The 11,576-nt window shown below is 40.4% G+C and overlaps 1 protein-coding gene across 1 annotated transcript in view; it reads right to left on the bottom strand.

Annotated features, from left to right (window-relative positions):
- The window catches only part of Magi3 (membrane associated guanylate kinase, WW and PDZ domain containing 3), a 299,449-nt gene that overhangs the window by 8,457 nt on the left and 279,416 nt on the right, over positions 1-11,576 (bottom strand). Inside the window, exons 18-20 of the mRNA XM_048814597.1 lie at positions 3,442-3,544; positions 2,609-2,735; positions 1,922-2,065 (exon numbers count right to left, since the gene is read on the bottom strand). Coding sequence (XP_048670554.1) covers positions 1,922-2,065; positions 2,609-2,735; positions 3,442-3,544 — 374 coding nt within the window. The remainder of the gene's footprint in view (positions 1-1,921; positions 2,066-2,608; positions 2,736-3,441; positions 3,545-11,576) is intronic.

Below are 11,576 nucleotides of genomic sequence, written 5' to 3'. Positions count from 1 at the left end.
TGTATAAGAGAAGGAGGGAGTGGAGGGTGAAGGGAGAGAAGAGAATCAGGAACGCCAGGAATGAGTTGCCATCTCTATAACAGTGGCTCAAGGAGAAGCCACATGAGACTACACAGCTGAGGAGTGGCAGACCGGAGCTTTGGTTCTTGGCCTCTTGAATTTCCAAACCCACGCTCCTCACTACTAGACTGTCTCTGCGTGAAAGTGACCTGAGGTTAGATGCAGCAGCTCTGGATATGCTGTACTGAGTGCATCTGGCCGTTAGTCCTTCTGCTTGTCCTGAACACTCCGTCGCTCTGCTCTGTGGCTCTGCATTCTCACCCTTCCCTCTTGTCTTCTCTGAACCACTAATCACAGGCCTTGCTCTGAGTTCTGCCCTTGCCCATGACTGATTTTATCCACCACCAGGGCTTCAACCACCACCCTTGTCTTCACCGTCGCCTTTCACCTGCTCAGCCAGCTGTACCTCCACCTCCACAAGACAAACCGACCTCATCAGCCTGCCAAATTCTGTCTCCTCTGGTCTCCCTAATGGTTTTTCACAGGCAGACTCTTCCTCTTATCCCTCACTCATTTGACACATGCCAGTCATCTAGGTTGGTCCTTTCCTCACTGACAGGTGATCTCCTATGCACTTTTTCTCCCCTTTAATCTTCTGTCCAAAAGGTCACCACTCAGGTTGCACTCCCACCACCACCCGGCCTGCGTGAACCGCAGCCCCTTCATCCTCCTGCAGCCGCGGATACACTCACTTCAGCAGCACATTGCTAAGGGGAAACTCTTGGCTCAAAAGGCTTCCGGGCTTCTAGAACCTCTATACTAGCGACTCATCCTACTTTTATGTTCTCATTTCCCTCCATTCCCCTATGTACCTCCTAAGGAACTCTACATGTGAAGTTCCCTAGACATGACTTACTCTTCCTTGGTATAACTCTGTTGCTCAATGACAGTGCTTTTGGTCCTCAATCTCCATATGGAAATCCTGTTACCTTCCAGAATCACCTATTCTATGTAATTCTCTATTCACCTCTTTGAACTTGGGCACTTCTTTGGTCATTTGGAGGATGGAAGGAGTTACACTGGTTTTGGGTCATCCGTTTTCCCAACTCTTCAGTAGCAGGCATAAAGCCTCGGTTAGAGCAAACACTACATGACTTGGAAGGTTCAAGAATGCCACCAACTAGAAGCCTTTCCTAGTTATTGTTAGTATGCTACCCAAGGATCATTTGCCCTTCTTAGTAAAAGTGTTTTGTTTTGTTTTTTCTTCAAAAAAAGATTCCTTTTCCTTGATGCATACTGGTGGCAGATGGAGGAAAAGTTCTCTTGGGCAGTGAGTTATGGTTGTCTAATACTGAGAATGTCAACTGAATACAATGAATTCACTTTTTAAAAAATTGAAGACACTAACATCCAGAGAAGAAGGAAAAATGCAGATCTCTGTGCAACCTGCTCTGCAGGGCCCTCTACCCAGCCAGCGTTTCAGAGTCAAGAATAAAACCTGTGGTGGAACACTATTGCCAGGAGTTCCAGTCCTTCAGATAACGGTTGGGAGAGACAAGGTTTTCCACCTCTATAGATAGCTAAGAGGGAAAAATTTCCTGGGCATACTGTTTCTTGGAAGAAATTGATGATTCTGTTTTATCCTGGCTTTTCAAGAATTTTAATAAGATGAAAGTGTATGCATTAATCCATTTGCCCTTAAATGTTGATTATAGAAATAATAAATGATTCTTCTCCTTGACCAAGGTTGAGAAGGTCAAGCAGTGTAACCATGACTAGCACAGCAGCTGAAGGGAACATGACTTTAGGAAAATCCTGCTTCTCAGATTCAGGAGGTTTCTGTGTTCCTTTTAAATCAGTTTTTTTCAGAAGTTTCCAGTCTAGAGCCAGAAGCAAAGGTTGAAGACAGAAGCCAACTCACATGAATTCTGCCGTCTTTGATGGCAGGCCCGTCCTCAGCAAGGCGAAGGATGAACAGCCCCATGTTGTATTCCTTTCCCCCACGGAGGCTGAACCCAAAGCCCCGGGGGCCTCTTTCCAGCTCTACTGGGTAGCAACCAAGGCTCTGGAGAGAAAGAAGTACGAGCAAAACAAGTTCTGTGGACTGCTTTATTTACATTTTGAAGAAAAATTACTTTAATACCTGGGAGAAATGAGTTACACTCTTGATATGCATTTCTATTATCATAAGGAAGGAATGTAAGTTTTATAAACACAGCCTAAATCAATCTGAAGATGACACATTCTCTTCTAATTGGTCAATGTGCAATAGAACAATGTGCAACCAGAAAATAGAATTTTAGAAAGTGCTTCCTTTTAGTAAATCTTGACAAATTTTCCTGAAAAAACAAGCAAACAAACAAAAGCCCCCTCCATAGCTACACTATGTGCTTCCAAGTACTTCACTAAAGGATCAAATTTCTTCCACTAGAGGGTAAATTTTTGCTTGTCTTTATATCCTTTCAAGAAGCTGAAAAAACACATAGGAGGTTGACAAGAATTAGTAATTTTGGAAACAAATTTATCTGAACTGATTTGCAATAAAAAGTCACTAGGTCAGTGATGTAGCAACTCAAAAATCTCAGTTCACATGTGGGGCTTTGTTTACCTGATTGTGCCGACTGCCTACAACTGAAATCACTGCAGTGTCAGGCTGTGCAAGGTGCTTGTGGTCAGACCACGAATGTCTGTAAGAGGCAGAGACATCTTTTCCAATTTCACCTTCTAGGGCACTTCTACAGGAGAGAAAATAAGTCACTCTATAGAGCAAGACAATAAAAATAGTCCACAAGGAAAAGCAGACTCATTTCTTTTCAAGCCAACCCTTGCCATTCTCCCCTTGACCAACCCCTACAAAGACAGACTGTCTACAACCAGAGAGATGCTGGGGAGACCTGGTCGTTAACTTCAGCACGGCTTGAAGTCTGTGGGCATCCCATTTCTTGCATATCAGTATAGTTTATACCAAGGACAACTGCCCTCAAGTAACTGAACCAGAGGGCAGACAAGTTGACCTTGTCTCAGTCAAAAATGTGTCTCTTGTAGTCCCAATGCCTGGCAAGATGCTGGATTTCCAGAAATCCAGTTTTTGTTTTGTGACTAATATTTTCAACAAAAGAAATATGTATAAAATTCTGGCCTGCTTTGCTCTGGTGGTCTACGAGGACAGCAATCCATGTGGGCCTGGGCTTCCCTACCAGCATTAGCTTGACCAAGAATACCAGAGCCTGACTCACTGGGCAGGTCCAGATGATCATGGCCTGCTTGGGATGTGGCTGGAAAGGGGAAGAAGGTACTGAGGGGTGAGGGTGGGGCAAAGGGAAGGTCCTGAGGGAGGAATAGGCAAGTTTTCATTTTGACTCAACAGCTGGCTTCTGCATAACTGCATGGGGTGGGGTGGGGGTGGGGATTGTGAGGAAAACCTTAGAAGAACAGCCCCACCTGTCCCCAGGTATGTGGTTGGCCTGTGACTGTCCCATGGACCTGTGCTGCAGTGCTGGGCTTTGCCTGGCAGAGTTTGTTCCTGATGGTGGACCATGATGCTCTGTTTAAATGAGAAAAAAACAAAAATAAGAATTTGTACATAAAAATGTGAAGGTCAAGTGGATCTGTGAGAATGAAATGATAACAATGGTTACAGCTTTACCAACTTGGGTGACTAGCAGGAACCAGCACTGTTAGCTGTCCGCAATTGGAACTTTACCATCTTTTTAACATCTTTCCCCTGTGGCTTTTGGCTAATGTTTACTTTCAAGAGAATAGGAGCCATAGTCCTGCTTCTCGTTTTCACCTTGTTTTTGTCACTTGTACAATGTAAAAAACAGAAATGCACATATTCTAAGGGATCTATGCAGAAGACAGAGCTCCAGAACTGTCTTGCGGCCCATTGGGTGGGTTTCCAGAGCACGCTCCTCTTAACTGGTAAGCCATTCTAGGCAACAAAGCAAGGTCTTGGGAATGCTGGGACACAGGCCAGTCTGCAAACTACACATATATCTTTGAACATATATTTTAACATAGGAGCAGTTAGTTTGCCTGACACTGAGTACCAAAGATCAGAAAATCATCCTGAGGTTGACAAATGCTTATATAGATTCTACTGCTTTTGTTTTATAAGAATTTAAGTGAAAAGGTCTTAATAAGAATACAGGAGAAAAAGTAACATTCGTTTCTGTACCATTCCCAACAGCTCTGGATCCCCTGCTGCTCTTTGAAGGCGGACTGCATAGCCAAGCACAGTAATAGCTTGCATTCAGAACTAGATGGAAGTCATGGGAAATGACAGTTAAAAGATTCTTAAGACTGTCACACATTTTCTTTTATTTTTTCCTTCAGTACTGGGGATTAAACAGGGCTTTGCATGTGTTAAGTAAGCCCTGAGCTATATCCCCTGCCCTTTTTATTTATTTATTTTTTTAATTTTGAGAAAGGTTCTCACTAAGTTTCCCAGGCTGCTCTTGAACTTGTGATTCTCCTGCTTCAGCCTCCTGAGTTGCTGGAATTACAGGTGTGTGCTATTACGCCTGGCTCAGACTCAGATTTTTAAAGCTCTTTACTCTGTACAAATATTAAAGTGTGGGATATTTAAAATATCAAAGACATGGAGCATAGATTAAATTAAGACCATAAACACTGGAGCAAGATAGACAGTGGGTTTTTTTTTGTGTGTGTGTGTGTAATTTTTTTTAACCTGTAGATGGACTCTATCTATCTATCTATCTATCTACCTATCTGCTGAGGATCGAACCCAGTGCCTCGCATGCACTAGGCAAGCACTATAACCCTAGCCTGCCGCAGTCTGGCTGGACACAAATCATGAGCCACTCAAGCAGGAACAAACTTTATTTCCGAACTCCCCCGAACTCCCCCGAACGCCACCCACACGGCCCTCTCAGGGACACCACACACCAACCAGAACTCCCTCCACCAGAACTTCACCAACCAAGGTGAACTCCCCAGGAATCCCCACAGAACTCCAAAGTAGTGGGCGCCTGAGGCGGACAGCAGGGGTCTATATACAATTGAATATACAGCCTGTTTCAATCCAGCATCATCCAGTCACAGCAATTATAGACAGCTTAACTTAATTATCATCATCTTAATGGCTTGCCTCTCAACCATTACTTCTGGCAAAATGCCAGGGGCCATTCTGACTGACAAAACAGCCTCTCAGGAAAAACCCTCAGAGCCTCAACTGCCACCACCGGCTTTCCACAAGCCTCTCTCTCCCCCACAAGCTTCTCTCCACCTCCCACAATCCTCCTGCTCTTGAGGCCGATTGGCTGGGTCACGTGGGCGGAGCCAAAAAAGTCCCCCAATGAGCAGCTCCGTGGTCTGAAAGGGCAGGGAAACAGCCCAATGAGCATCACCGCAGAGGAGCCAATCAGCTAGATGATGCTGGGGCCGCTGTGAGCCAATCATCAGCCGGCAGCTGGAAGTTTGCTGGGGCCCCTTCGGCTGTGGCTCTCAACAGTGGCTCTCAGCATCCACCAGCCCACAGGATAGACAAGGTTTAAGCCATCATTTACTAGCTGTGTGTTCTTGAGCAAGTTAGTTACATACTTATAGACTCTGCATTTCTAATCATCTCAACTATAAAAGGGGAATACGGTTACCTCATGGAGTTTATAAACGTACATGCTTAGAACAATGCCAGGCAATATTCACTACACAAAGGTTCCTATTATAACTATCATCATTCTTATTGTCATTGTCATTACCAAAACAATATGTCTCATTTGAGAATACATTTCTCTTTAAGTATTCTGAAATATTTACCTTATTTACAATTTGTTCAATATGGAGGCCATTTTAGGTTAAGAGAACATATAGAAACTGACACATAAACAGATTCTTGGAATAAAATGGAAATAGAGAAAGTCTGATGTTAAAGATAAGAAATATGCATGTCAGGAAGCAATTTCTACTGAGGAAGCTGAAACTCAGGCTTTATTATTGTATCACCATTTTATAGCTTGGATTAAGTTATTTCTCTTCAAAGTTCTGTGGGACAAAAAACACAGATAAATAATATATTTATATTTAAGAACTACTTACAACTTTGGGAAAAAGGTAAAAAATGGCAGGAGGACAGAAAAATGGTATATGGTTAAGCCACAGGCCCCTGAGGATTCCTAAAGAGCTGTGGCTGCGGGTTTTGTGTGTCAACACTGATTTCAACTATGTGCTCCAGGTCTGGAGATGTAGGTAGGACCAATTCTTAGACCACAACTTATCCAGAGGGTAATATTTCCTCTTCAACATTAAGTATTCCAGCTATCACCTTTTTTTGGCAGGGAAGGTGGCTCTTTTTTTTTTTTAATATATATTTTTAGTTGTTGATGGACCTTTCTTTATTTTATTCACTTATTTATATGTGGTGCTGAGAATTGAACCCAGTGCCTCACAAATGCCAGTGCTCTACCACTGAGCGACAACCTCAGCCCACGGGTGGCTCTTTTAAAGTACTGTTATCAAGAATTTTATTCTCCGAATTAACTTAAGGAGTTGCCTCCTAACTGGTCTCCCTGCACCAATGTGGCCTTCAATCTGCCTCCAGGACTCCAGTTTTAATACACAAATTCAAACATACCAACTGCCAACTATCTTGCTTTAAAAACAAAACAAAACAAAATGAAACAGTGCTTTTTGTTGTGTATAAGATACATCCAAATGTGTCACTGGCACTATTACCTTTTCACTTCACCTCCTGTTCAAAGTTTCCCCTCCTGAGATCCTCCCTGCCCTTAGGCACAGTCTTTACAGCACTTTTTGCTCTGTGCAGGAGTAGGACAAGGGCAGGATGCTGTTTCTCCTGTTAGAGGGCACCTCCTTGATTACACGAACCATACTTCTTCTCTTTATGTTGTCCTCATCAAGGTTAAATAAAACTTTCTCCCATTAGTATTCTTTTAATTTTTAGTTTAGTCCTTTAACTCATGCTGTGTGGTTTCCCCAATTTATTTCTGTGTTATAACCTATTCCACTTCTCAAAGTTAAATATTTATTCCATGTCAAGCAAGCCTATATTTTCTTTGAATTTTATCTGAGAAGTCTCTAAATAGTAAAGCAATGGGGTAAGCATCTCTCTCAATAAATATTAAAATTCTCCTAGAATTTCTGTGTGTAAATACCTAAGTATATTTATATTATCAGAGGATAAACATGAAATCCACAGTTAAACTATAGCAAGGAACATCATAATGAATTGATAATTATATTTACCAAGAGTAAGAGAGGCTGGGGATGTGGCTCAGCGGTAGAGCACTTGCTTGGCATGCGGGAGACCCTGGGATTGATCCATAGCAACAAGAGTAAAGAGTAAAGAAGAACCCTATGAGAGAGCTTTCTAAACTACAAAACTCTGTTGAAGGACATAAGAGATGATCTGGAAAACCCAAGAAACATCCCATGCTCTTAGGAGGAATAATTTAATATTTAAAAATATAAATTCTCTCAAGGTTAATATATTTATATATTTTTAATATATCCCAATAAGTTTGCATGTTTTTTTGGAGCAGCTTAACAATCTGCCCTAAGATTTTATATGTAAAAGTTCAATGAATGTCCAGTTGATTTGGGGATAAGAGAGAAGGAAGGAGGGAGAGACAAAGGAAGAAAGAGAGATTTGTTCTAATAGATATAACAGAATGTATTATGAATTTATAGATAAAATAATCATTTATATGTAATTTACATGTATTATATATGTATGTGTATACATATTTATATGTACACACACACAAATATATCTCATATTAGCCCCCAAATAAATAAGTAGAACAGAGAGAGCCTTGTGGACTCTTGTTTATAGAGTAAGGTGATATGCAGGATGGATGGCATCATAAGTCAATGGGAAATGGAAGTACTAGTTGCTGTGTAGGGAAACTAGCTCATAATAGGAATAAAAAATAAAACTGAATTCCTCTTAAAGCTATATGCAAAAGTCGGCTCCAGATGGCTTAAATCCTAAAGGCAATATGATAAATCTAATAGAAGTCAATGTTAGAGGAAATCTCTACAATGTGGGGCAAAATGATGATTTATCTTAAAACCTCAGAAGTTCAAGCCATACAGTAAAAAATAGGACTAACTTGATTACATTTAAGCTAAGAATCTTGGTCTAAGAAGGGACGCTGGTCAAAATTAACATAGAGGGCTGGGGATGTGGCTCAAGCAGTAGCGCGCTCGCCTGGCATGCGTGCAGCCCAGGTTCGATCCTCAGCATCACATACAAACAAAGATGTTGTGTCCGCCAAAAAAAAAAAAAAATTAACATAGAAATGACAGGAAGAGATATTTGTACTTTCTAAAAACAAATGGAATTGGTGCCTATGTAATTCACAAGGAATCCCTAAGTACCAACAAGAAAATGATAGAAATCCCAAAAGAAAAATGTCTGTGACATGACCAGGCAATTTACAAGGAAAAAAAAAAAAATCCAAGCATGTGAAGAGCTGCTAAATTCATGGAAATTTTGGGAAATGAAAATTAAATGATGATGAGATAGTGCTTCTCCTGCTCTCGGCTAGCAAACTCAGAAGCCAATAATGCCAAGCACTGGCTGGGATTTAAAGCTATAGGGAGGAATCCTCAGGGATTTGGTGGTGGAAGTAGAGATGGAGAAGAATCTGACAGTACAGAGTCAAGTTAAACACGTGGATACCCTTGCTCAAGCAGTTCCACTTCCAGGAATTTTCAGTTTTATAAGGTACATGCATGAGGATTTATTTCATAGGATTGTTTATGATTCTGTGGAGATGGAGGCAGTCAGGCTGTCTATGGAGGAGTGAGCAGCTATATGTGGTAAATATACATTATGGAAGACTGACAAGTAGTTCAAGTGATCAGTTATGTTCACCCAGCAATGTGGATAAATCTTAAAAGCACACAATGCATCAAAGGATAGTGAAAAGACAACAGCAGACTGGAAAATACTTTTAAGTCATGTGTTTGATAAAGATCTAGTGTTCGAATCCATAAAGAAGTCTTATGATTCAACAAAGATGAATAACTGAGGTATAAATGGGCAAAGGATTTGAATAGATATTTTTCCAAAGAAGATAAACAGGTGGTCAGTAAGCACACAAAAAGGTACTCAACATCGTTAGTAATCAGGGACATGCAAATCAAAGCCACAATGGGATACCATTTCACACCTACTAGAAGGGCTGGAATGAAAACCAACCAACCAATTTTCCCACCCTGTCCCCCACAAAAAATCCAAAAACCAAAAAATAAGTGTTGGAGAGGATATGGAGAAACTGGGAGCCTCAATATATTGCTGGTGAGACTACAGAATGGAGCAGCTTCTGTGGAAAGCAGTTTGGCAGTTGCTCAGAAAGTTAAACAGAGGCACCAAATGATCCAACAAATACTCCTAGGTAATACTCATGAAAAATGAAACTGTACATTGGTACAATATTGTATGTTAATGTTCACAGCAGCATCATTCACAGTAGTAAAAAAGTGAAAACAACCCAAAAGTCTAACAAATGATTAATAAGTAAGCAAAATATATGCCTATATAATAGAATATTATTCATTAGTTATAAAAAGGAATGATGTGTATACACACACACACACACACACACAAGGGTGAACTTGGAAAACATTTTGCTAAATGAAAGAAGCCAAACACAAGAGGCCACCTGTTATTTGATTCTATTTATATGAAATGCCAATAAATCTATAGGGACAGAAAGTAGATTTGAGGTTGCCTAGGGATGGGGTTGGAGGAGAATGGGAAGTGACTTTTATAGGTATGCAGCTTCTTTTTAGTGGACAAAATGTTGTGAAATTATGGTGATGGCTGCACAAACTGTCATGTTAGGAAAATGAGTTTTATAGTATGTAAATTATAGCTCAATCAAAAAGAAGAAGAAGAAGAAAAAAAAAAGACGTGACAACTAAATGCCAGGAGGAATCCCAGATTGGATCTTGGAAAAGCAAAATATTGTTTTAAAAAGAAAAAAAAAAAAAAAAAAAAACAGGGTTCTGAGGGAAAAAACCCAGCATAAAAATTTCTAACACAATGTCATTTATATAACTCAAAAATAAATACTAACACAGAATAAAAATGTATTTCAAAAGATACATAAATAAAAATGAGGCATGTAAAACATACTAGAATGGCTGCCAGTGGGAGTAGTGAGAGAAAGGAGTGGAATACGGAGACAAGTGGGAATAAATAAGTGGGAAACAAAACCAAATCATGCCAACGCTACCAGAATCACTCCAATATGAGTCCTTGATAGCATTTGGTAACATGCTCAGTCTTGAAAATCAAATAAACAACACTTGACAAAATTGGAAATCAATTTGAAAGAATAATACCACACAAAGGTTTCTTTACAGCAAGGAGAAACTACCAGAATAGTCACTTTGTGTTCCATACTTGAGAACAAGGTCCCATGGGGGAGGAAGATGGGGTGCTGTGGGGAATGCCATGAGGTGGAGTTATCATGTCATGAGTGCCTAGCTCGAGAGTTTTCTGGGACTTACTCTGCCTTTTCCTTGGCAAAACAGCACAGATACTAAATAGTATCCAGTAAAAGGAAGGAAAAAGGATGGTGGGAACAATAGTTCTTCTTTTTCCAGGAAACTGCCTGTTACCTATTAATAGTGAATGGCTCGGGGAAGCAGTATTGGATGAGAAGCAATGTAGTTCTAAGGAATGATCTGAATGTGTGATATCTGAAAAGAGCTTTAGAGCTACAAATATTCATTTGGCTGTGGTGCAGTTGATAGGTTTTATACTGAATTCAATGAGAAACTTGGAAGATTTACAAACCCCATGAATGAAATTTTTATGGAGAGAAGACAGACTTTCTATTTTTCCCTGAAAAAAAGAGAAGGGATTCTGAATGTTTCCAAAGTTTAATCAAAACCTACAGTACAATAAAATATTGTGTAATCACTGAAATGTGATTTTTACAAGTCAAATATGATTGTATTTTAAGAGGCTGTGCTTACGCATTGAATGTATTTTAAGAATCGATCTACTAAGAAGTTTCCTTCTCCACTTCTCTCAAACTGTGAATGCCATCATCCATGAAAGCTTGAGTCCACAAGTATTGGGCCAGAATGTCAAAGGAAACTTTTACTTTAAGAAAAGTGAGCATTTCTGGATGACCTCAGAACAGACACCATCAATAATTAATATTAATATTGGAAAAAATACTAAGAGAAAGAAATGATCTTTCTACTCAACTATCTATCCCAAGGCTACAAAGTATGGTTTGTGGGCGAGTGACATGAGCACCAGAAATATTATAGGATTGCTGACTGTTGATTATATTAATTAGTGTTGTGTTGAGTGAAAAAGTAAATTATGATAAGCGATGTGCCCACGATGCAATGTGAACTGCAATACTTGGATAAATTGCAGAATTCAGATAGACTTAATGATGTAAAGAGTCTACACCTGGGTGTACGCCCCAGACCTCACCCAGTTACCAGCTGCAAGCACCACTGAACTAGGACTTAAAAACCCAGACTTCTGGGGGGCAACAGGACTAATAGGACCCAGACAGAAAGAATGAGACCTCCGTTGCTGTTGTCCCCCCCCCCCCCCC

Source organism: Marmota marmota, unplaced genomic scaffold (assembly GCF_001458135.2).
Source record: "Marmota marmota marmota unplaced genomic scaffold, marMar, whole genome shotgun sequence".
NCBI lineage: Eukaryota > Metazoa > Chordata > Mammalia > Rodentia > Sciuridae > Marmota > Marmota marmota.
Note: the sequence above shows the minus strand (reverse complement) of the source record. Positions and strands in the feature narration are given on the sequence as shown.